At 33.0% G+C, this 27,509-nt stretch overlaps 1 protein-coding gene across 2 annotated transcripts in view; it reads left to right on the top strand.

Annotated features, from left to right (window-relative positions):
- The window catches only part of Cals (calsyntenin 1), a 164,957-nt gene that overhangs the window by 117,847 nt on the left and 19,601 nt on the right, over window positions 1-27,509 (top strand). For both annotated transcript variants that reach the window (XM_085201356.1, XM_085201355.1), the window contains exon 2: window positions 23,771-23,931. In XM_085201356.1, the coding sequence (XP_085057482.1) occupies window positions 23,771-23,931 (161 nt within the window). The remainder of the gene's footprint in view (window positions 1-23,770; window positions 23,932-27,509) is intronic.

Here is a 27,509-nt window from a genome sequence, read left to right on the forward strand (position 1 = left end):
ACCATGCTGTATACCAGATACAGCGTGAAGCTGATTTTTCTTAACTACACAAACAAAGTAGCGGACTACAATTATTAATTAATGAAGAAGAATCATCCCATCTAATTCAAACGCTTAAGCGCAAGTTCAATAGAGTCCACATTATATATCGTTGCCGACTGTTGGATGGATTACATCGATTGTGAGGCGTAAACCATGTTATGTGATAGGTTTCTTATGTAAGGCCGGATTTAGCGATAAGCTCCTTTCTTTTACTGAAGTAAATTGTTTTAACATAGCGTTCATTTTTATTTTTATCCGTATATAGATAGTAGAATATTATTGTATTTTTTTTTATATATAATAAGTGTCTAGCTTTTTTTCACTTTCACTTAACGATTCTTCGTTTTTCCTTTCTTAAAAAGTGTAAGTGTAAAATACACTCTGTTCCCATTAAGAGCTTCCATATCCTACTTCCCGCCGAATTCTCGAAGCATTGCATGTTAACTAGCAGAACTCAACGCCGCTAAAAAAATTAAATGTCAAATTGATGTACTTTAAGTAGCAACATAAAATTATGATTATTTTTTTTATCAAAAATTGCATCTTTCTCTAGAGGATTTGGATCTGAAGATGTCAAAAGGCTGTCGTTCAAAGTATACTAAGCCCATATAAGCTGTGAAGCACACGTCCATTCAAACCGTTATATAGAGTAGCGAGTGCAAGATTAGAGACGCTAGGTGGATTATAACGTGCTGGTAGATTACAGTTGAATTTTTTTTTTTCAATTTATGAAAGTTGTATGGAAAAATTGTTTCTTTTTCGCAATTGTAATGCAGGGAAAGAACGTGACGGTCGTGGATTTGATTCCCTCTCTGGGGAATAAATTATTTACCGGAGAATAAGGTATTTTAACACTTTGTTTTCTTATATTATTAATATTTTATCACGAATGCAGCCAAGTCTTAAGTAGCTTAGTCTTTAACAGTCTTGAGCTCCAGTAACACAACCAATATTAGTTAAGAAGCCACTCCATTATCATAATGCATGCTAAGAACGTTAAGCAGCATTCAAGTAATAAACATACTCTAATTAACATAAGTGGTGTCAGAATTTCAAAAAATGGTACCATATTACATTAGATTTTAGTAAAAAGTGACTACTTTCTCCGTTTTCTGTTATTTTATAAACAATTCTTGATTGTGATAGTGCTATGATTCTCTGTGTTTACTTTATGCTCAATTTTCCTAAAACATTGATATGTTAAGTTGCACATCCCAACGCCGCGGTTTTTCTTCTTACCAAAGCGAGGAAATATAAATAAATGTTTTCCCCCAGCAGAAATCGAACCTACTACCTATATTTTACAGTCAGACACTGTGCCACGGCAGCATCTATTTTGTAAACTTTTTGTATAGTAACTGCATTAAGCGGGCTTCATTTTAAAGTAAAATTAAAGTAAACAAACTAAAGTTCATACATTTTCAAAGTTAAAAAAATAAACTTTAAAGATGGTTCTTTAAAACTGAAGCGTATTTACTTTTAAGTAAGTTTGCAGTAATGCCTTAAAATTATGCATTCAGTGTTCTGAAGAATTCCTTCAAAGGTCCCGCTACGCCTAACAAGATTGCCTCAGTTTTTCTTTGATAGCTAACAGTTTTAAATGAGACTAATTGTATAAAGTAGTTAACTTTTAAAGAGTCACAATGTTTTAAGATCATCTTTTTTAAATTTTTAACGATAGTTTAAAACATTATACGTGAATAGAGTATTATCTTGAAAAATATCAAAGGAACAGGCGTAAACACGACGATTGTGGGCTCGATTCCCACTCGGGGGAATTAAATATTTAATATTCGCATTTCCTCGCTTTGGCAACGAGGTAAAACATGGCGTTGAGTTCTACCACTCAACACAGAGTGTCTTAACACTAGGTAAAGCCTGAAGCTAAAAATATATATTTTGTCATATGTGGGGGGCGTTGTGGCGTAGTGCCATAGCGGCTGATTGGTAATGCGATGAGTTGTGAGTTTAATTCTCACTCGGGATAAAAGACGATGAAATGCGATGTTGAGTTTCATGATTCGACTGTCGAATGTCTCAAATTCGATTGAAAAGTAAAGTGTCCTGTCACTAGATTTTCTCACAGCATCACGCGATTTCTCTCATACGTTATAAGTAAAATTGCACAAACATTTCTAATCTTAAGCTCAAGTAATCAATCCTCAAAATGAGGCTGAAAGATAATATTATGAAAAATGCCTCTGTAAAGATAATATTATGAAATATGTCTGTCCTTTCCAAGGACATTACGAGTATTATTAATTGACAATTTTTTACAAGTTTAGATAATTATAAATGTTATATTGGTTTTGTTTTGTAATTTTTGGCTTATTATTTAATATTTATTAGTTGACAGCTATTTAAAAATACATGATTGATACCATCGTGGCACAGCTGCTCAGCGTCTGACTGTTGCGAGGGTTCTGGGTTCAATATCACTCGGAAGGAACGAATTCTTTTCATTGACCTATCCATGTGTTTTTCGCACAATATCTTAAGACTATATCGGTACATGGGGAACAGAGTTTCCTTACACTAGGGTTCCTCTACCTCTGCTCTATGCGGAATACAGGTAAAACTAAATAAAAATATATTTTTGTATAAATAGCGGAGATTATAATTATTTTACTTGTTTTTATTTTAGCCTATTACAATTAGGTTAGCAAAAGTACTCAAAATACTTTGGTTTTCTAAAAGTAAAAATTATAATAGTTATGTCTTATAATTATTTTTCAAATACTCTACTATTAAATTCGTATAATATCTTTACAAAATCATTAATGCTAAAGTTTTAACAGACGTTTTGTAATAACCTGAAGAGTTCCTCAACTTTACTTGAAGCAATTTCATAAGATTCCTATTATGTAGATGAGCTATCAAGTATTTAAACTGGAAAGGTAATAGGATGAGTGCTGTTTTGCATCGAACAAGAGAGTTGCTTTGGTAAAAATAATATTTTACAGCTAAAAACTTCACTCGTCTTTGCTTGTCAGTCACATGGTCATTTCTTTTTAGGTTTTTCAATTTCGTCATTTGAACTAAATCAAATGCTCCTTCTATACCTATTTAAAAAAATATTTATGTATAATCGAACACAATTTCTCATCTATGTCTTTAAATGAACTCACCAAAATACGGACGACAGAATGGCTCAAAATTGGACCAAATATGTTGTTCGGAGTAGTTAGACACAAACTAACTTGACTATTAGGTTAATTTTAAATAGCAAAGGCTAATAACATATACATATGTACACCGGACTCGTGATACACCCGCTACCATAGTGTTGATTAGTCCCGAACCTTTGACAAATCCCTCGTTCCAACGAATCGAGATTGCGGTTTACTTGACTAGAAATGGATGTAAATCTACAAAACTATATATACTAATGCTAATGTTCTTCGTGTTCATACGGCGCTTAGTTCCACTACTCAACAGTCAATGTCTGGGATTCGAACGTTAGCGTCAAGATATTAATTTCTCCAATACCCGAATTTGAGACATAATGTGCTGATTGGTAGAATTCACAACCCTATATAACCTTTTTGTAATATAACCCTACCATAAGGTACCCCTTAAGAGGTAGGATAAATACCTACTAATTACTGTACCCCTAAATATGAAATAAGAACTGTAATCACAAAATTGGTACGTATTCCTACTCTAAAGTCTAAAAACCCATCTAAAGTTCGCAATCAGAGTGTATAAATCGACAGAACGTATACAAAGCGCGACATATGCTAGCTTTTAAATTAGAGATGACCCAGATCTTACGTCGCGGCTTGATAAAAGTTACCGCATTGTACCCTATATTTATGTATGTAGGTTTACCTGAGTTCCACTTTCTCATTTTCTTCTACCAATTTTAAACTTTATTCAATCTTAAATGGAAGAGTATCTCTTTCCATATATGTATGGTATATCCTTTACTTTGCTAGTATTGGGTATAATGAATTTTATCTTAAAAGTATCATGTTTTTTGGTTTTACTCGTTTTTTTTTAAATTAAATATAGTATAGACTATGATTGTGGGTTGAATGTAATCTTACTAGAAGGAACTTACATATTTTTACGTAGGTAGGGTAGACAGAGGGAACCTAGAGTGAAGGCAGTCCGTTCTAATTAAGACACTTCCGTTTCTCACTTTCCGCGGATTTCTGCAGATATTGCGTGTTGAGTACCTAATGTATTTGTGTATTTAAAATGTGTTTCTTTTCTTAATTTAATTAGTCAGTTAGACTTTAATTTAATTTGAATTTGAATTTAACCTTTAGTAATTGCCACTTATACAAATATGAGTATATATAATATACATATATACAGTATATCTATAAGTAGGTATATACAACGTAGCACGTGCATTACTGACATAAATGAATAGCTCGAACTAGACGCGCAAGACGCAACACTAACTTCCCAACTAATTATTAGTAAAAGTTTGTTCTGGAGTAATGAATATTAACATTTTAATTGCGGCTCCTGTAATAGCAATTGATGTAAGTTTTAATTGATATATCGTATGTTAAATATGTTTAGAGGGTTATTATGGATTTTGAATTGATAGTTTTTGAAACGTGAAGCTCGAGTTTGTTTTTATTTTTTAAGTATAATCATATATGTTAAACTCAGAACGTACGTACGCATTTCTTAACACTTTGCCTCATAAATTGTTTTATATTTTCATTAAAACAAAATAGGCGGAAACACGAGAACGCAGAAATGCCTGTGAACAGCTCGATCAATGTCGCGTTAGCTCTAAAATATTCCTGTAGAACCTATTTTATTACATGACAAAAAGTAATCAATTTAACTTCAACACGCCTCGTTTTTGGAAACTGTTCGTTCAGTACACTGTGTTCACTTCGTTCGTTCGTACAGTACATTCGCACTTTTTTAATTTTATTTATTTCATGTCAGGGACTTTGATACTATTATTTTGCGTTTATTCTTCCGTTTTAACATATTTTGTAGCTTCACGCTGTATGCTGCATATGGCAGACAATTCATTTTCCCCCCTTTCTACCGAATTTTCGAATAATACATGTTGAATGGGGAAACTAAACGCTGCGCTTTGCTTTCTCTTCAGAGCGGAGAAATAAAAATTATTTATTTTCTACGATGGCCTAAACGAAAACCCAATCAGTACATAATAATTAGAATCTTGAACTAACTCTGGCTAACACCGAAAAGTGAAAAACCACCAAAAACCCAGTATTTAATGTTAAATATTAAACTATTACATGTAAACCTACCCTTATTCACAAGATCTAACTAAGAGTAACTCATTGTCAGCCCTCCATATGTTTTAATTTGTCCAAATTCGGGTGTATTTTGCTTTCCAAGTAAAAGCTTTATTAAATTTCCGAAGTGTGTGCCCTGTCTCTACGTAATGTAATTAATGAAGACTCGATGACTTCCATGTATTCTGCTTACACCACATTTTTATTAGGCTATCCTTAATTACTTTTGCGTGGATATTTTTTAATTATGGAAAAAAGTTTTTTGATGCGTATGTAGGTAATATTTTTTTAAGTAATGATGATAAATTTTTTTAGATTTTTGTCACAGATTTTTTAAATATATTTTTTAAGAATGTGAAGATACTACGATCTATTTAACATATAAAACTTTTTCAATACTGAATGAAAGTCTAGACGAAACTAAGAGGAGCGGAGAAGAGGGAATGTAGGAGAGTGAAATAACTATGAAATTAATGAATGAAAGGATTTCTCAAAGGTTTTCATCTTAAAAAACACAGGCTACAACTATAAGTATATAATATACATATAGTTTAAACAAATAACCGCATTAATAATTTTTAAAATATTACTAGCATACTCTGCTACTATTATTAAAAAAACAAAAAATTACCTAGTACTGTAATTACAACATCATATATTTAAACGTAAACGTTGGATAACTGAGCGTAAGTTATGAGTAGAACTTCATGTTAGAAATTAATGGCGCCCAACGTGGGACAATGGCAGGCACTAATTACTAGAACGTATTTAGAATAGGAGCAGTACTGACGTTTGTGTGTACCATTTATATGGTAACTCCTGAGATGGCCATTAAGACGACGTAAAGTGAACCGCAAGCTGAACTAAATCGACATAAATGTAATCCACCAACATGCCTACTGTAATACCGGTCTAATGGCCTATGTAATGCTGTAAATAATTTCACATGTAAATGTTGTATGGGGATATGAGGGAAATAAATTAATTTAAATGAAGATTGTCGTGTCTAGGTGTTGATAATAAAAGTGGAGGACGACGTGTGTTAGAAGCGAATAATTATTATTTTACAAGAAAAACTAATTTATTGTTATTTACTGATGTTTTTTCTTTATTTTCAGGTAATTGTCAAGTATCTTGGGGCCAGCGGTGCGGCACAGCATCAGCGCAACGATTGTGGGTTCGGGTGGAATTCATTATTAATTATTTTCATTTCACAAATCGAAAATCGTACTTTGCTATATAAAAACATAAAACGAATGCCAGTTCAATTTCAAGTTACTAAATTGTCATACATTTTAAACAATTTTACTTTGCATTTTTTGTATCATTAACTATTCTCCTTTATGCTTTGGCCTGAATAGTTTCTTTCATTTTTAAAAACTTTTTTTAGACTATATTCTTTCCAACGCTATCAAAAGAAAGCATGAATTAATATCATCCTTTTCATTTAAAATAGTCACACAAGTAAAAAATTTGGGTCTCTACAAAGAGAGTACGTTCCTACAAATACAGTACGAGAGCTACATACGAAGCAAAATTAAAAGTGGAGCTAACCAGCCATAATGAAAGTCATACGTTTTGTTTGCAAACCTCTACAAAATAGGACATACAATTGTTAAAAACATACTACACTTTTTAATTTTTAAGTAAACCTTACAATACATTAGTGAATGTATGTACTGTATAATGTATGTATGTACATATGTATATAATGGTGACTACATTACTAAAAAGTTTTTTGGATTTTGGCTTTTTTAGTTTTTTTGTTTTATTTATTTACTTTTAGTAAACTCTTAATGAATTTAAGAAGAAACGTCTACGTAGATATACAGTGTTATGATGTCACTCTATTCTTTATTATACGTTTTTAGAAACGTTGCAATAAATTAAAAACTTACGTAGGTTCACATTTTTTTCTACTGGGACTACTTCTACGATTAATTAGGTATTAATTAAATATTACAAAAAAAATGTTTTAGTTAACACTTTATGTTTATAAAAATTCAATAGGTATTTAACAACATTTACTGAAATAGCATTTATTTTAAATTAATTCATAACGACTCATTCGTTCAATGATCAGTATAATATTTCCTTTGAAGATATTATCTTCTCGACTGCACTGAATTGAAGTGAATGGTGAACTGAAAGAGGTCTTCCTAATTGATGGCTTTGTCGGAGACAACTAATAAATTTATATCGTTTAATGGAAATAAATTATATATTTTGTGAGGTTAGTTAATTAAGAAAATTAGGTTTTTTTTGTTCGCTAGGTTTTACTTGTGATTTTACCCGCGTAGTCGAATAGAACTATGAATAGTGTATGGCAAATTCATAACCTTGAGGTTCTTTGGCAATATAAGGATACATTTGATCGTATAAAAGTAATACAACCGTACTTTTAAATAATGAAAATAAAATATATATACAAAATAATAAATAAGGTTTAAATATATCATTGAAAAATAAAGAGAATAAACAGATACACATAGAAGTGAAGGCTTAAAGCAGACTGTATATGACGATGATATCAAATCATTTGAAATATATATACTACGTACTACATATAAGGTATATATGTTGGCTCTACACTAGTTGTTGCTACGCCGTTGCACTCCAATACTAAAAGGTTTTAATTGAATTTCTCACGAGCTGGGCGACAAGTAAACCGTATATCGCTCTATTTCTTAGAATATATACTGTATAGGTAAAGTGAATATTAGATGTTTAAATTGGTTTTGCGATTGACGAAGATGATTGTGGATTCAATTTCCGCCCCTTTTTACGGTCCTTTTAACTACGTATGGTAGAGGTTTCCTTTCTCAATCAATACGTATCTAAAGTTAGTAAGAAACGGAGAATGTAGTGACTTATTAGTAAACTAGGCGTCGCCCACAACTTTGCGTAGTTTTTAAACGTAATTCCTGCTCGGAGGAATGAAATATTTAAATTATTTTTATTTCATAGTTTGGCAAGAGTAGGCGAGTCGTTAGCTGTTTAAACGGTTATAACGGCTACGTAATATCCAACATAATATGTAAAAATCTTTTAATTTGACTTTGACTTTAATTAGACTCATCTCTGAGTCTTTATATTCCCTAAAAATGTTTTTTCCTATATGAAAATAAAAAAAGAACAAAATTTCAACAACAAAAGTAAACCCATTTATATTATAGAATCAATTTGCTCGTCTGTTGAACGAAACGAGTTGTTTCTATTTCGAATGAGGTTAGCAACGGAGTACCCAACTATGCAATTACAAATGCTTTTCGTTTTATATTTTGTTTTTGGATTCCGTACCAGATTGTGACCACAGTTCTTTATTGCTACAGTATTGGAGCGTAAATCTAAAAATTTGGTATTTTTGATATAGATTTACTTATTTTAATGAATTAGCTGAAACTTTAGTTTCCAATATATGCATATTTTCTCTAAAATAAAAATTGTATTATAACACGAAAATATTTACTTTTTCCTAACTAGGAATCAAACTCACAACCCATAACTTTTAGCGATCATGCCGGTCTCTACCATAATACATCATTAAATTACCTACAGCGAAGCCCAAAATCCATTATCGTACAGCAATCGGTTGCGTAAAACAGAGATGTTCAGTAGCACTGTAACTGATGTTACTAGAACGTCTAATGCAGATACCAACTTAGTTTCCAATACTACTACTACAAGTGGAACAAGTATTGACAGATGGTAAACTTGGTAGCGCCTCAAAGACTGTTGCCCATCGCTGTCTGTTTTAAGTAAGTTTCTGTTATTGATCTTTTAAAAGTCCATGTTGAACTTCTTATTTTGAAAAAGAAACTTCCAAATTCATATAAAGACGTGATTTTTTTTTTTAATTTTGTGGTGCAATTGGACAGCGTCTGTAAGTATTGTAAACACACGTGACAGTAGTTGTCGACAGAAATACGAAACGGAGTGTTTTGACACAAATTCACCTCTGCCTACTTTACTAGGCATGAACGTATAATATTGATATTATTATCAAACACTAGCGACCCTCTTGCGGCTACGCCCGCTTTTACTACTGGATTATTCATGTAATGTATGTTTGCAAAGCACTTAAGATAATGTGGAAATTAATTATACCCTAATGCAACCCGCATTTTCATTCAGTTTCAATAAGGATTTTCCAATTATTTTACACAGCAAGGATTTTTTAGTAGGCACCGTAATTTTAAATCTGTGCTACTAATCTTTTCAAGTACTTATTAAAATATATTTAAATGACTATTTTTAAACGGAAGAAATGATAAACAAAAACCTACCTACTAATAACTACTACAAAAAATATGAATTCAAATATATCGCGCTGAAATAATACATTCAACTCCAATAATCCAATACGTGCAAACGCATCTAAATCTTCGTTGCTATAAAGGCAGGCGGGGTTTTTTTTTCGAGCTTGTGGTTAATGCTGAAGAGGGTATTCTGTCCCTGATGAAAAGCAAACACTACGTGGCTGCCTGTGAGGAAAATTAAATAGAATGCATCGGCCGGGAATCGAACCCGGGCCGCCCGCGTGGCAGGCGAGCATTCTACCACTGAACCACCGATGCATGTAAGGCAGGCGGGCGCGGCGGACACATGGTGAGTGGCGAGCCGTTTCGCAGCAAGGATTTTTTGATATTGTAACAACAAACAGTAAAAGACAGTTTTGATCTACATTAAATGGCCAACGTAACTAATATACTTATTTATATGCTGAGAGTAAGGGATAAGTGAAACTTGAGTAACATACAGCTGATGTGTGAACGGCGGGATGTGTCAACAATTAAATGTGTTTTTCTGTAAAACTATTCGCAATTTCAAAATAGTGTAAAAAACAAATTTTATCTTCGTTTAACGTAGAAAATTAGTAAAGTATTTTAAAGGATAAGGATTGGATACCATTATGAAAACATATGACTCACAATAAAAAATATATTGAAATTATTATTTTTAGATAGAAAAATGATCACTACACGTTATTCTTAAAAGATATTAATATGCCGTCGCGGACTTTTTTGTAGATCTTATTAAGAGGAACAATACTCCAGTACAATTTTTTCATGTAGTACTTACCATTAAAGGAGCGCATGCGCGAAAGTGTCTCAACGGGTAGGATTTTATACATATTTATCGTATTTATGTTAATTTACATAAGAATGTACACATAATAAACTATATATAAACCTTCTACGAAAAATACTCAACCTAATGGTGGAAACCACATCAAAATCCGTTGGGTGGTTTAGAAGAAGAAGAGTTAGAAACAACAGACAGACACGAAAAGCGACTTTGTTTTATAAGATATAGGATAAAGCAATATTATTCTAGAAAGGTACCAACAAAGCACCAGAAGGAACCTAAAGTTATTCTTGAAAGTAAAAAAAAAATGAAGTTCATAATACATCTTATATCAAAACACTAAAATATCATCAATTAAACATTCAACCACTGTATTAAGAAACTTAAAAAATAAATAAAAGAAACATCCATTTATCATCGGTCGTACAAAAGCTCCCGCCGCGACCCCGCAAACTTTGTCTGTCCAGCAGTTCCTAGGATAAGTCGTGTTGCCTCGTTGCATTGTTTTTGTTATTTTAGTTATTACTTACAATGTCTGTCTGAACTTTGGTTTGCGCTCGCTGCTGAAGTTCCTTCCATTGTGAGGCTGTGTGCAGATATACTTAGATGTTACTTTTATTGCTTTGTCAGATTTCATTTTGTTTGCTACTTCTTTTTAGTTTTAACTATAATTGAGTTTGACTATTGTGTTGTTAGATATTAAATTATGATAGTATACTCATAACTTAGAAAGTTTGGTATGGCATTTGACATGGAGGTAAGTTAGGGAGTGTAGGGGAGCACTAAGAGAGGATTTCATGAAATTGTTACGAGAAAGACAAACAACTAACACATAAACAATACTGCGGGTAACGACTTGTATTTTAATTAAAATGTAGTATGGAATTTTGATCCTACGGCTGTCGCATTCAGTTGAATATTAAAATCAACCGCAACAATCTCAAATGTGGTTGCAGACAAAAAAAACCTGATTAAACCTAAAAAAAAAACGATGTTACTTACATTATATTGGTTTTAAAAATATTTTTGTAATGAAACTTTTGTCACTGTTGATCCAAACAGAATTGTTTTTTTTTTTTTTTTTCACCTTTTCCCTGTATCCCGCATGTAGCAGGGTAAGGGCAGAGGGGGGAAAACAAAATGAAAATAAATATTTAATATTTTCATCATTCCCTAGAGTGGGAATCGAATCCACAACTTACAGTCACACGCTTGTTGACTATGTGCCATACTGAGCTATTTCATATTGAAATTATGTTTGTGAATTAAGACTTTTATGCTGAAAAGTGACATCACTTTTATTTAACATAGGTTAAATTTAAAATAGAATATAAATAGCTACAGATGTTCTAACCCACTTACAGCCAGACTAATCCAAAAAAATCTTTTATCTTTTATCTGTCGTCTAGAGATAATTTCAATGGACCGCGGGAGGTCTCCTGAGAATCTTCTGCTCGCTGAATGCCTGTTCTAGATCTCTTAATAATTTAACTTCAATTGAGCTAATATTTTCTTTAGTGGATTTATTTTTTCTATGTGAAGAAATAGGGTCATAACGTTGAATTAAGCGAACTTAATTAGATTAGATTGATTTGAGAAATATTATATACTGCAGGCTCAAGTACCTATCTATAAAGAATAAAATTAATGTTCTATAGGTTCTATTTTCTAATTACAAAACTAAAAACTTTAGGTAAATTTAATAGTAAAAGTACAGTAAGTTGTGGCGCAGGAAACTCATGCGAGTAAACGCGACTGGTATTATGTATTTTCACGCAGAAAATGGTGAGCGGAGTGTCTTAACACTAGGTTTCCTCCGCCTACCCTGCTGTGTGCGCGATACACCGTGAAGCTAAAAAAATACAATTTACTCTCCTATTTTCTGCACTAGATTGGTAAACTAATATAATACAAATCATAAAATCAATACAAGGTATATTTTAGTTTCAAACATGTATTTAGGTCGTTGCTGAAATTAATAAAAACGAAAATGTACTTCGTGAGGCTTAAGAACACTAGAAAAGATTGAGATTATCAAAACTTATTTCGTAAGTATATAAATTAAGAAAAACAATGTTATTTTTTATTTTTTTGCTTCAATAAACCTGACGTATAATAAATATTTTAGTGAAACGCCTAAAGGAAAAGGTCTCCACTCGAGAAAGTTATTTTTACTTTTTTGAAAGCCTTAGCTCGTTAGAAGTCTATGTGTTGTTGTAGTGCAGAGGATAGATTGAAATTAACAAGGATACTAGATCCATTCAAGTTATTCCAGATATTTCATTGCATGTCTTCACATTTTTTTTTCTTTTTTTTATATATTTTAAAAATATATTTTTTCTACTTATATTATAAGATCTACAGTAGGCACATATGTATTTTTTTTTATTTGTCATTTCTTCTCAAGCTATAGGCTCGATACTACGGAATTCTAAGGAAATAAAAAATCTACACAATCACCATATACTTTGTTCAACAAACTCGGGTCACACAACCATTAACGTTGCCAAAGGTATTTTCTTCAAAAGACTTATCATAAAGTTTCATTACAAAGAAAATAGTTTCTTCTTTGATCACAACTTGAAGCGTAAATAAAGCTAAACAACTCGTCTGACCCGCTGAAGTAATTGCAAGGGAAAATGACGGTAGTTGGTGGACTAAGTCTCAATTTGTTTATAGTGGCCATATTTTTTTATAGAGATTTTTAAAAATTGACCTAAAAAAGCACTGTTAATAAGTATTTTTGGTAAATTCTGCAACTCAAAGTTGCTTAAATGTCTTTTTTGGAAATAATAAAAATGCAAGAAAGTCGCAACAATTCGGTGGAAAGTGGAGAATTCAAGGGTTACAATGGAGAACGGAGTGTCTTGACATTATTTAGCGTGAAAAATATACACATGATTGTCGCTTCTTATTTTTTACATATTACTTATATTGTAAGTATAAATAAATTTTGTAAATATTATATTTTGTACTTCTGATATAGTGATATTTTTCTGAACCTACATTAACCAATAGTTCATTCCATATAAACTTTATGTAAATAATCCAAGGCTGTCTGACTTCACCTTTGCGTGATGAACCGAAACATAATATACTGTAGAATGTAGAAGGTAGTAGTGAACGCGATATGATTTACGAAAGCAAATTATTCAAATGCTATACTGAATTGCGAGCAGGTTTTTAGGGCTAAGTTGTACTTTTGCTTTATTTTAATCATTGCTCACAAAAATGTCATGAAATATATCTTGATGAAAGTATATTTTCAAATAACATTTTAGTTTATTGTTTGTATAAAGAAAGTGCGGCGACTGAGCAGAACGGAGTGTCAAGACACTTCTTTTTCTTCACCAATCGGATTATACTGAAAAAAAAATTAATGCCTAGGCTAGAATCGAACCATTTAACCTCGAACGTTAAGCTTAGCAAATAAAGCCTCTGTTAAATAAACTAACCAGTTGTATATTTAACGATAGCGCTACAGTAATATATGCAATTTGATCACCATTAATGAACAAAGCAAATTGACTACGTAAATAAAATTTTATTTGATTTTAATGAGACTTTACATATAGATATAATTTGTGTAAAATCATTTTAAACGCAATATATGTATATCGATTTATAATTATAAAATCGTTGAGATTTGAGGCCTCAGTGGGCTAGTATGCAGAATCAGACCAAGTAATCTCTTCTCTCTTCACAAAGGTCTTTGTTTGGTTCTCGAGTCGAAGGATTTTCATTTCTTCGTTTTGTTAAGACAGAGTAAGTAGGACTTCATGAGAAGATTATTTCGTTCTGTAGTTTTCGCCGAAAGAATTGGCTTAAGATCGATCTCAGAGTTGAGAGCGGCTTACAAATACGGGTCTTAATGTAGAGTCACTATCTCAAACAAAGCCATACTAAGAGAAGAGAGGATTCCTCGAAATTACTAAGGGTATGTGAAAAACTGAATTTTTATTTTACGTCTTAAAGTCCACGGTAATAAAATTGCGAGCGACGACAATTATTTTAATTAATAAGATTTCCCACCATGAGATTTGAATTCCCATCTACGTGTGCAGTCAGCACTTTTTAACAGCACCACTGTGATGTGAATAAAGATAATATAATTTAAAATAAAACTTTCTACTGCATTAAGGTTGCAGTAATTAAAATGAATAATTTAAGCGAATCTACATTAATTCAACAGCTAAGACAAGATGGTGTTATGTTAAATGGAAGAAACACCCCAAAAGTAGTTCGTATTTCGTGATGTCAGTTCATCTTCCCTTTGAGGCGAGTGAAGTGGGGCGGTTTGAGACAACGCTCGGTCGCCATTTGCAAATGAAACACTTACTTAAGATGGCGGCCCTCGAGTTGAGAGCCGTGAAAATAATGCCCTGCTTTCATATCTCGACGTCTTCCTCTTTTGTTTTGCCCGACTTGGAGATTGTCAATCTTACAAGCTATGTAATTAATTTTTGATTTAACGCTATAAAGCGGTTTTACATTAATGCATAAAGAGATGTAATTACTATTCTTAATTGAAAAATATCGGGAATTTTTCTTTCTATCTTCGAAAAGCAATAGTGTAGGTTGTCTTTTACTACACTCTGGTTTCATTGTTTACGTTGAATCATATTTAAAAAGAGACTCAAAAAGTTACTTTTCAACGTTTTCTAATATGGCAACGTTTGTTAAAATAATATGAAAAATAAGAAAAATATGCAAAATGTAGAAAAATATACATGCTATTTTGGTTCGCAATTTCGTACCAAGTAACATTAGCATTGTAAACGTTTTAAAATCCACAACCTGATGCGGGAGTGGCGTAATTTTCCTCACAGAGTAACACGAAGTCACGGCTCTGGTTAAAAATTCACGACAAAGTGTACCTACTGCAGGCAATGACTCCTGTGTAGTTGGTACTAATAGTTGAGCATAACTTTGGACGAGAAGTCCTGTATATGTTTTAGTTTGTAAGGAAAAGGAGGTTTTTTATTGCTGCAGAAATATTTTAAATGTTTCTTTTTTCTTAGCTTTAATTTAAATTGTATTGTTATTATTACATTTTTAAATGCTTATACAAGCTGTTACTTTTTTTAGCTTTACGCTGTATATTCTATGTTATGGTAGGCAGAAGCATCCCGAGAACTTAGTGTTAAGGTACTCCCGTTCCTCACTTTCCGCCAAATTATGGAGGCAACGTGGCGGAACTCAACACATTGCTTTGCCTTGTTACCAGAACGAGCATGCGACTTTAAATAGATTTGATTGGTTCTGATCAAAATCTATTGGTGTAAGAGGCTGTTGCTTTTGTTCCTGCCTAGTCTAATTAGCACCTAAAGGCCTACATTTAGCAAAGACATTGTACCATCATGTTCTAAATATGGTTCCACGACAATATAACATAATAGATTCAAGCCACCTGTTTCTGGGCTTAGTGGCGTATACAGTGTGTAGAATTATTAATGTAAAGACGACGCTTGTTAATATATGTATGTATGTATGTATGCATGTATATCCTGCCTTAGACACGTAACACGTGATTCGAGAAGCCAAATCTAAATGCGTCGCTCGCGTAGAATCAATATCGCGCACTCCGGAACACTCGAGCATGAATAATGTAGAAACCTTGACTTTTTGAAAAGAGATGATATAAAAGTACATGTTTCTTGTGTTTTTTCAGTAAATAATGGTTGTGCTTTTTAAATTTTTATACAATGTAAACGAAACGGGTTTAGGAGCTCGTTCTTGTGATTCGGTTTGTAATTATACATGTGGAGGTTATGGATATAATTATCATATTATAGATATTGTCCTATTATGTTAATCATATTCTAAACAAAAACTGCTTAAAATATGTATAGATCTTTATGATTAAGTTAAGCTTTGCTTTCTACAGTTCAGTTTTATTTTAGAAGGCGTTGTTGCGTTCAGAGGCTGTGCCACTGGCACACAGCGTCTGAAAAAAGGTAGTGGTTGTGGGTTCGATTCTCACTTGGGGGAATGATTTATTAGTATTTCATTGCTCTGGTAATAACACAAAGAGCGGTGTTACGGTTTAAAATATATATAAATATTAAGTATTATATATTATTCTTAAAAATACAAAAGCCAACTCGTTTTGAGTGAAAAATGAGAATTATTTCTACCAAAAACTTAATTAAATCTAACACACCATACGCACCAACAAAAAACGTGACTGAATGCATACAAAAAGGGAAACTAAAACAACAAAACGTTTCACGCGTATCAAATTACAGGAATGTAAAATTGAAAACGTTGTCGAACAACAGACTGGCAACATTCACAACTGAGCCCAAAGAGAGAACGAGTAACAATTGTATTGTTCAGCTAAACTAACTCAGCACCCTGCCCTTGTCCTGGTACGGTGGGCGAAGTGTGACGAACACACCGACATTTATACTAATACTAGCGACCCGCTCGCGGTTTCACCCGCGTGAAGTATGTTATTATTAATTTCTGTATCCATGGCTACGTTCCAGTGACGTCTATGCAAAATTTGAGACTCCTATCATTTGTTAGTTACGAAGTTTCATACAAACTTTCGACCCCAAAAACAACCCCTTACAAGTCGAATATTGCAAATTCCCGTCTTAGCGAGTACCTACGTCCTATAAATAACGCCTATGCAAAATTCGAGATTCCTAGCACTTGTAGTTTCTGAGATTTCGTGATGAGTGAGTGACCTTTCGATTTTATATATATAGATTATAAAGCTGAAGACTACAATCTTCTTTAAGAATCCTTTTTTAAGAAAGAAGATTCTTTTTTAAGAATTTATATATAAATCTTAATTATTTTCCTATATCCATGCAGGTGCTGCGACAGGTAAAAATCAGTAGTAGTAGCTCCACATGGAGCACTTTGTTTTCCTTTTATTCTGCACTTTCCGTTAGAATCTGTCACATTGCCTGTTAAGTGACGGAACACAACACCGCGCTTCGTTCACCAGAGAGGAAATAAAAGTAATATTATTTATATTCCATAAGGTTTAAGGATATATTGCTATGACAAAACCTATACGGTAGGGTGTACTCGTACTTAACAGAACGAAGTCTATTGTAACCGTTCGCAGTCATAACAGCCCCGTGTTGGTTTACTTATACTTAGTACGTGTAGTGTGTTAGGGTTGTCAGACAAAAGAATTTTTGAAACCTTTTTTATTTTGGTGAGTTAAGTTTTTAGGAAAAAGACTTCGATATTTCTTTTTTTTTATGTTGACTCGTCTCTTACAGTTGTGCAATATGCAAATTTTAGGGTAACTCACTCCGATTCTTTATTTTAAAATATTTGCTCGGTAGCGGATCTCAACAAGTAGTTAAAAAAATATATATTACAATATAATATAAGAATAAATAAAAAAAATTGATTATGTATGTATGTACCAAAAGCTTTTAAAATTCCAAAATGTGACTCTCCATTAGGAACTGTTTCAATAATCAAGGCCAGTGTACATATGGGGAAAGAGATCATTAAAAATTCAGGTGACAACCCTACATCAAAGTGCAGAGCCATGATTACAACAAGTCGGAATGAAAATGGCTGGTTGTTCGCGACCGGGAATGAACGCTGAACTCAAAATGTCTTCACAAAAGGTTATTGCTCAAAAGAAAGTGAGGGATTGAGTAATAACTCGTTGCTTACACTGATTGTAGATTTAAAAAAAATTGAAATGTTGATCTTTGGTTTCTTATGATTATTTCTTGTTATCTATATCTGTATCAGAATAATGTTGAACCATAGTTAAGAACTATGCTTTAGGGCAATGGACGTGGATTCAAAGCTTAACTAGGGGAATATATTTTAAATTTTGAATTACTGTGACTTTATGCATAATCTAAAAATTTCATATACCGTATCATCGTCATCGTAAATGTCTAGAGGGGCGGAAAGTGGAGAACGGAATCAGTGTTTTACTCTCCGCCTAAGTATATAAAACTGTTAATATAATATATACAAATTTACAAAATTCCAAGTTGATATAGCAACTTGGAATTTTGTAAATTGTATATAAAGTCTAAGTAGTATAAATATAATACATTATTAATTAGGAGCCGCCTTAAGCCATGTCGAGGCTCTTGGGCACATGTAAATCCCAGTTGGAAAGCGAAACAGATTTTATTAGACAACGTTGTACTTATTTATATTTGGAGCTCCCACAAGGTCGAGGGTCCAGGACACGTGCCTCATGTGAGCTTATAGTAAAGATGGAACCTTGCTTTACAAATTGAATTGATTATTATTCAGAATTAAATTTCTTCCTTTTCTCTCTGGGATTGTAATTTGTAATATTTAAAACTAAGGAGTTTGATTGAACTTTCTAGTTATGTGAGATAACAAGAACACGCTTTGTTTATTCTCTATGCGTATCTTTCTTTATAGTATTAAATAAGTTACGACTGTTAGAGGTAGGAGTCTCTATTTAAAGCAAAAATTCTGATGTGACCAAACTTTGAATTTCTCTATTAAAGATTCAAAAGCTGTCGTCGTGAAACTCTTTTTGTTTTGGATAAATTCACGAGGCTGATGAAATAGAAATCTATATATATATGTATAATAAGATTGTGGATCATCGCTGTCTGTACATGGAAAATATATGACTTTTTAAAAAAGTGTGACGTTTTTTCTAGTGTTTATAAAATACCGAATGATTGCATAACTTTCCAATCAACAGAGCTCAAACAAACCTACTTATTTATTGTGAACCTTCAATAAACATTTCTTATTCAGAATCACAAGCGATGGATGTAAATAACAAGTCTTTGTAATTTCAGTTTCATAACAATCAATGTTTTCGTTTACATTCCTTTTATATTGGACGTACCAAAAGAATATTGAAATTTTTTACCAACAAAAATATTGAAATATTGAAAATGTTATGAATGATATGTACAGTTTTTTACAGTGTGTGCTCTAGTTACTCGAGCCTTGGAATATTAAAAATATAAAATACAAGGATTTTGACTTTGTTTTGTGGATATTTTCTTTGTTGAATGAAAAAATATTAAATGTTGTCGAATTTATACCATTTTGCTGAACAGAAAATAGTTGAAAAAGATAATTTTCTGGTATTTTTGTTTGGTATATTTCAGATTTAGGCTTAATTAAAATATAACTCAAAGAAATAAAATCTAATATAAATAATTTGGGCACTGCCATATGTCTATATAATATCTTTTAATGAAAAAAAAATGAAGAACGAAGTGATTTGTTACTTATATTATAAAAAAATATGATTTCCAAATATCCACATATGCGCAGATTTCTAAATTTCTTTATTATGTCTATAATCTTTAATCATATTTTATTTACGAAACATTTCCTGTACTTATGTCGAGTACGACAGGCCAATATCACGGCCAATTTAGTTGTTTTCTCATAGAAATTGGCGTCCTTGTGTGCACACTTTACAACCGACAAAGTGTATTTCCTAGCGTGGCTTCCAGTAAGAGAAACTATCGTTTATGACCAGGTTATTTTGAAAAAGGAATTTTCCAATTTTGAATTAAATTTAAGGCTATAGTGGCGCAGGGGGACAGGCGTCCGACTGTAAATGCGACGTTTGTGGGTTTGATTCTCATCCGAGGGAATGAAATATTGAATATATTTATTTGCTCGCTCTGGTAACGAGTGCAGGCGCGGCGTTAAATTTCACCACTCAACAGGCAATCGTTGACGATCGTCGAGAATTCGGCGGAAAATGGAGAACGGAGTGTCTTAATGAGGAACAATAGCGTCTTAATAGCGATACAATAGCTTAAATTAAACAGTTTCCCTTAGCTTAGTTTTAAAAATTGTACTGATGTGCGTAATCACAACCGAGATAAATTTTATGTTATACCGAAACGTTTCAATGCAGTGTAGAAATTGCATGTAAAATTTATATTATACAAAGTTAGCAACGTTGCCTCTCATCCAAAGAGCTTATACTCTGCGATAATGCGGGGAAAATGTGTTGTTAACCTGCACTAAAATTTTAAACGCGCCCCAGTTAACTTATAACATATGTTATATGCGAGTTAATTAAACTTTTTATGCTACATTTAATGGATTTTATTTGAAACTTATGAACAAGAAATCTATACTAAAAAGCCCGCAGAGTGGGGTAGGTAGGGAGAACTAATTTTACACACTTCAATCTCCATTTTTGACAGATCATTGACAGATCTTTTGAGAGAAATCTGTACAAAATGATTCTTATCACACTACGTTCACTCCGTCTACCCTGCTATATGCGGAAGACGTCATGAAGCTGTAAAAATGTTAGCTAAGTAAATATTAATGAATATTGAAGCACACGAGGCACGTATATAAATAAAATCTAAAATCATAAGCAAACATGTGTTCCTAAGACGCTATACAGTATACATACATTTACAAAAGGCTATAGTTACGTAGGTTAGAGCCGCGACAAAGGTGCAGCTGGTTTTATAGAACCTTTCATCCTCGTATAGCTACCACCTAGCGAGGAAAATGTCAGTTTCTCCGCACATTATTATGCTTGCCACGCGTGCAAACAACATGAGATTAGAAAATTAAAATTTACAGTTTTGCTATCAAACTTATTTCTATAAGGTTTGGGTTAAGGTGGTTAAGGTCTGATTTATTGAAGGTAATTCTTTTTTTATTTTTTAATAATTATTCAACGAAAATATTTTATTTAAAAGATTCAAGTACTAGTTCCTGGGATTTGAGATTCAGACATTCAAACAAACAAACGGTTCAGGTTTATGATATTAGTATAGATAGGATATCCCCTCCCCTCACTTGAGATTGCCATCTATCACAAACAACCTTCTGTCTGTTCACATAAAATCCAGGGTCAATTTTACTGCGATCCTTCGACTTGAATGTCAAATAAACATGTATTGTTAACTGGTCCCTTCAATGGGAAGTGCTTGATAGTTTGATTTATATCGTAGAACTCAGTGGTACCTCTATTTTAGATATCCTTTACAAGAACGTGTGGAATAATTAATATTATGGGATTATATTTATTAAGGCCGTCATGGCCCAGGGACCCAAATATGTAACAGTAAACGCGGCGGTTATGAGTTTGACTCCCATTCTGGGGAATCATATAATATTTTCATCACTTTCGTAACGGGCGATGTGCGACGTCAAGTATCGCCACACAACACACAATGCCTCAAAAAATTGGTGAAAAGTGGAGACGGTACTGTCTTAATGAGAATGGAGTGCCTTAACACTAGGTTTCCAGATACCCTCAGCTTACCCTACTATGTGCAACCACGACTTTTGTGGAAAGGGAAAGTTATAAAATAAAAACAAATATCTTTAAACAGACTGAAAGTAGGTTCAACACGAAATTTATCAAGAATGAGTCTTACCCACTTGGCCTACCCTACTTTGACGTGAAGATAAATACCGCACTCAAATAAAAAAAATTAAACCAAACATTTTGCAAATAAATGGCAAGTATTTCGTTATAAATGCTTTTCATAGTAAAATGTCCAATAAAATAAAAATTCATTCAACCAAATGGTACATTCCAGCTGGTAAATTTAATAATCGCGGCCTCGGTGTCGGTGCGGCGCTGTAACGAGCGGCGACGTCCCGGGAATCTTTTAGGGGTTAAATGCAACATCATGTGCTATCATTAACCCTTTATTGTGGGGCTGTTTGTTTTGTTTGAAATTTGCATATTTAAGACAATATGAAAATGTTTTAATTGATCTTCTTTTTTGGATACAAATGCTGGATCTCGCTTATAGAAGGACAGGCAGAAGAACCTAGTGTCAACGCACCAATTTTTGGAGTTTGTGTGTTTAGTGGCAGAACTCTATGCTGTGCTCTGTCTGATGATGAGAGCGTGGTAATGGAAATAATTCTTTTCTCCCGAATGGGATTCGAACCCAACAGAATTGCGTTTTCGGTCAGATAGCTTGACGCTTTGCCAGTATGTAATAATGAAAATTGGTTTAATTTATTTTGTAATTTAAAAAGTATAATACATTTGACATTATTTACAGTTCTTATAAATTGTAATTTCTATTCTTAATAAAAACTTATCATTAAATTTATTAAGAGAGACAAGGAAAGTCGGTCGATATTCTGAAAACACTATATAAGTAACCTAGAAGCTTATATGAAATCCTAAAATATTCATTGTAATTTTAACATTATTTTCAATTACAATCACGAAAAGTAACATTTCAATTTTTATTTAAAAAGGGATGAATGGGAAATTTACCTAGGTATATGTAAATTCAATTTGGCAGTCTAGCCTCGAGGCTGGCAAACCGACGATGCCGACCGCTGCAATACCAATCTTAGCTATTTAGAGACTTTACTCAGCACCACTTTGTTGAGTATTCGTTTATTTGCCGTTTATTTGTCGTATAAGTATCGGTAAAAGCCAACGAAATGTACCACAATGTTTACTTTTAATCTGGATTTTTACAGGTTATGTATATTTAAACCTAAAGTGTGTGTATTAAACGTAGTTGTTTTTGTATGAAACATAAGTAGATTTTTTAATTATATGCTTGATTCCGATAATAGCAGCGTATTCGGAGGGCATCTAGTGCTAAGACACTCCATTCGTCATTTTCTTCAGAAATTTTCGACACGTTGCGTGTTGAGTGGTGGATCTCATGGTGATTTATCTTGTTGCTAGTGCGAGCAAATGAAAAAAACACATTTATTCGAGTGGGAATCGAACCCACAAACAACTTAGCGTAACGGCACAACATCTGCATCAACATCGCATTCTCTCATTCTCATCACGCTATTTGCGGGATACAGCAGCGTGAAGCTAATTTATTTACTTTTATAATTTTAATATCTAAACTAATAAATCGTCGATGGTCAAAAAGTTCAATTACTGCAACCAATTTAACATTACGTGTGTGTGGACTCCTTGGCCGGTATCCAAGTGGCGGGCTCCTGCGGCTTCCATACATATTTTACATGCACATTACTTTGGGGCCTCATGAGTAATGCAAGATTAACATATTAGTTGAATAGAATAATTTATGTATGCAGCCTTGGAGATTAGTAAATTATTATATAAAGTGATATTGTCTCTTGAGGTTCTTAGTTCAGGGTAAGAGGTATGAAATGTTGTGTTGGTTTTATAATGAATCAATCTTAATAAATGAAATGTATATTCATCCTAGTATTCATAAATAGCTCTTTCTTTTGTCTATACTTAGTACTAGAAAGCTAAACAATTTTGATTGATTGAACCCTCTTACCTCAGGAACGACTGATTCTAAATGAAAAATTATTTGTGTGTTGCATACTTAAACTCTAGAGATAGTCAGCAGTTAAAACGTCATTTTTGCTACAAATTCATTCTTACAAAAAATCTTGCTTCATTAAGAAATTTAACCTAAAAATTTACCATAATTTTATTTTTGTTTCAGACATTCCATACTTAGAATTGGCGGAGCCAGACGAAGGGTATCATGGGTTGATCCGGGAAAACGAGACGCTGGTGGAGGTGACACCTGCTATCCGCGCGAGGGGTCCCCTTTGCTCGTTCCTCATTCTAAATAACAAACACCATGGAGAAGCGCCTTTTGAAGTAAGTCATTTTGTTTTGCTTAAAAAATAGTTATATAATAATACAAATATTAAGAAGATTGAAAGAGTGACGATGATGTGTTCGATTTCACCTCGGGGAGTAATTCTTTTTTAGTTTCTCGTTCCGTTAAAAGATAAAACGAGGGTTTGACTTTCAACACTCAACACATAATGTCTCGAAATTGGGTGCACGTGCACATTGCCTACCCAATTATATACGAGATACAGCGTGAACCTAAAAAATTTTGTAAGTTACTTATATTCTACATCGTAGCCAAAAAAAAATGTGCTTCAAATGACGTTATGACCTCGCAAAGGGACCTGCTGTGCTCATTCTTCATTCTGAATAATAAGCACCACGGGGAAGCGCCCTTTGAGGTCAGGGATTCAATTGGGTTAATTAATTTATAAAACCCTTAGAAGATTATTCTAAAAGTATTAGCTAGGTAGGACATATTTAAATTGGTTTTGGGAAAAATATTGCTGTTTACGTTTTATGCTTAATCTCAGGAAGTACCTAATGGAGTGATTTTTTTTTTTGTGTTGGATAGTCGAAGTTATTAAGGGACGCTATAGGCTATACCGCATCACACTTAGATGACCTCCACAGGAAGCTGAGGAACAATGAGTACTGTTGCAAAAATGGGAAAGCTCCAGAACTTTTGATGCGTGTTCGTAGATACTAGCGCGCGAATCTACAAGTAAAAGCTAGTAGTTTATTAATAATTTAAAAACAACATTTTACTTAACGTAATAAATATTTATATTTGTAGGTACATTATTTCGTATTATGCCAAAAAATTTTTTGGACATTTGTGTTAGAAAGCGATATGTAAGATTTCGCTTTGTTTAAATAATAATTGAAATTATTTTAAGTAGTAAAGGACTCAGCTTTACTAGGTGTTATTCACCAAAATATTTTGTAAACACTAATTGGACACGTCGAGGACGGCACCGACACTTGCTAATGAGATTCTAATAAGCTGACTTCAACTAGTGCACACGTGTTCACTTGCGGGAGCTGTGCCAAGATATAGTCGTACTTTGTTTGGATATACTGTATTTTTCATTATAAAGATTTTCATGTTTAATGTGTAAATTTTTAGTAAAAACGATGTTTTTTTCTTTACTTTCGACTTTACTCCTATCAACATAAGTTGACAGTTGTTTCAATTTATACTGATATCTTCTAGATCTTTTCCTTTAGAGTTTAACTCTCTAGATCTATCTAAATAGAAGCTTTTCATAGTAAAATATAAAACGGGGACTTCATTCGTTGAAGCAGACAGCATGGCTGATTGAATTCTGATGACATCAAATACACTCGATACCTACAGTGTGTATACGAATTCGATACAATATAAATGTGTATTACGCGGCTCTATGATCAAAGTGCCATGAATATATATACGAGTATCGCGTTTGGGAAAACACCTTGTGGCGTTTCTGAGACATTTGGGGGACGCTTGTGTTTAAATTGTATTGAAAATTTGGCATCATGGCGAAAGAGATAGGCTTGAAAGGTTGATTTCTCTCGTTTTGGATTTTATTCGTAGTTACTTTGGTTGTAGATTCAAGTAAAAGTTTATTTTTAAATATATGGTATGGTATGTAATGAATAGCCTTTCTATGGTATGTAATAAATAGCGCGATGGTATGTTTCGCTATTTAACAAAAAGTTTCAAACGTGAAGAACGGAATTTCATAACACTAGGGTCTGTGGCTATCAGAAATAGTTAGTACAAAGCTGATATTGTGCTCAAATTGTATTACTTCTATAGAAACAAATAACTTTTGTAGGTAATACGTTTTTGCGTTTTGTGAATGGTCATGCCCTCTGAATGGCGCTAGTGACCGATTGGTTTCATCGTCCTTCACAAAGGGTGTTTGGCGCGTATCATGTGATAGCCTCTTTTCAATTTCGTGTCTATTGAAAATAGTTTGGAAGCTTTTATCAAAAGTTGTCAAAAGTATAAATCTAAATGTTAAAAAGTTGATGTGGATTTGACACCTATTTTTTTTTAAATAGGGTATATATAATAGGGAGATTTAGGCTGTCCTGTTAATAGGCTGATTATCCGTAACCATGTTGGTTAAAAAGAGTAAGAAATATTTTTGTTAACCTTTACCTTGTTGTCGTACTGTCGTCGCGCATACTGGAAGGTAGGCATTCCGACCGTAGGAGGTCCGACTTAGTGTTTAGACACTCCGTTCCACACTTACTTAATAAAATTCGACGTTACATATAGTCTTGTTACCACAGCGAAAAAATTAAAATAATTTATTCCCCCGCATCGGGATCGAATCCGTAACTGTCATTCAGATGTCATTTCAAATAGCCGTCGTTTCCTATTGGTACAGACGAATGCGCAACAACGGCTTCAAGAATTATTATTTAACAAATAAAGTAATTTTAGCTAAAATACTAACAATTATTATCTAAAATTCAAGATAAATGCATTGCGAGATGACAATTAAAAACATTTCATCATATCTGAGCCCCCAATAACATTTAGAACTAACACATAATTTCCCCCGGGAAATTTACACCAACGCGATATTTTAACGAAATATGTATTTGCCTTTTACAAGCTGCAATCTGCGGCCACTCTCGACTGCAGTTCTAGAGACTACAAGAAATATACTTATACTTTGTATGAAATAGCAATTTTGCTGAAATAAAAGCTGAAAAGTTAGCTGAGAACATTGTCTTTAATATTTTTTTATCTATATGCGTTTTTGCATTTTATTGGGTCCATCCAAACTATACAAATAAATAAATACAAAGCATGGCGTTGAGTTTCATTCAACATGTAATGTCTCGATATTTGTCAAAAAGTGGGAAATATAGTGTCCTGATACTATATCGGTTCTCTCTGCCTTCCCACATAGTTACATTATGCAGAGGAAATCTAGTGTCCTCTAGTGACATTTCAAGACACTCTATTCCCTAAGTTCCTCCGAAAATTAAAAATAAAATAATCATTTCGAATAGGTATCGAACCTACAACCGTCGCGTTTCCAATATCTTCATCCTCATAACGTATGTAAGTTGCAACAAAAAAATATATAGATCTTCTCGCTAGTATTATTTACTTGGAACCACAAGCAAAGTCACAGTATTACCTACAATGCGCAATAAATCTGGCATTACATTCGAATGGATCGTGCAAAAATATTTATTCAATTTATTGCATCTTCCGTTTCGCAAAGTTTGGGAACTTCAAAACGTATCACTTCAATATTATTTATTGGTTGAGATTTATCACAAAGTTTGTTATTTGAAAAATGCATTCGAGGTTTTTTAACTTTTATTATGTTCTTCTCGTTATACTCCAGTTGGGATGCCAAAAGTTTTTACACCAGTTTGTCACTGTGAAATCTTATTTTTAATCTTTTTAGTGGTAAGAACTGACGATCATGGCCATATTGGTATTGGACTTTTATCTCACATGGGTTATTAAATTTTTAATTGTTTTTGTTCATTTGTGCCTATTATGTTGTGAGTATAATAGGTAAAAAAGAATAGTAGTTTAATGGGTGCTGAAACTGTACTACCATTGAATCGTATTGGACATG

This window comes from Heliconius melpomene, chromosome 18 (genome assembly GCF_056956725.1).
Source record: "Heliconius melpomene rosina isolate 202511_hmr_F chromosome 18, ASM5695672v1, whole genome shotgun sequence".
Classification (NCBI taxonomy): domain Eukaryota; kingdom Metazoa; phylum Arthropoda; class Insecta; order Lepidoptera; family Nymphalidae; genus Heliconius; species Heliconius melpomene.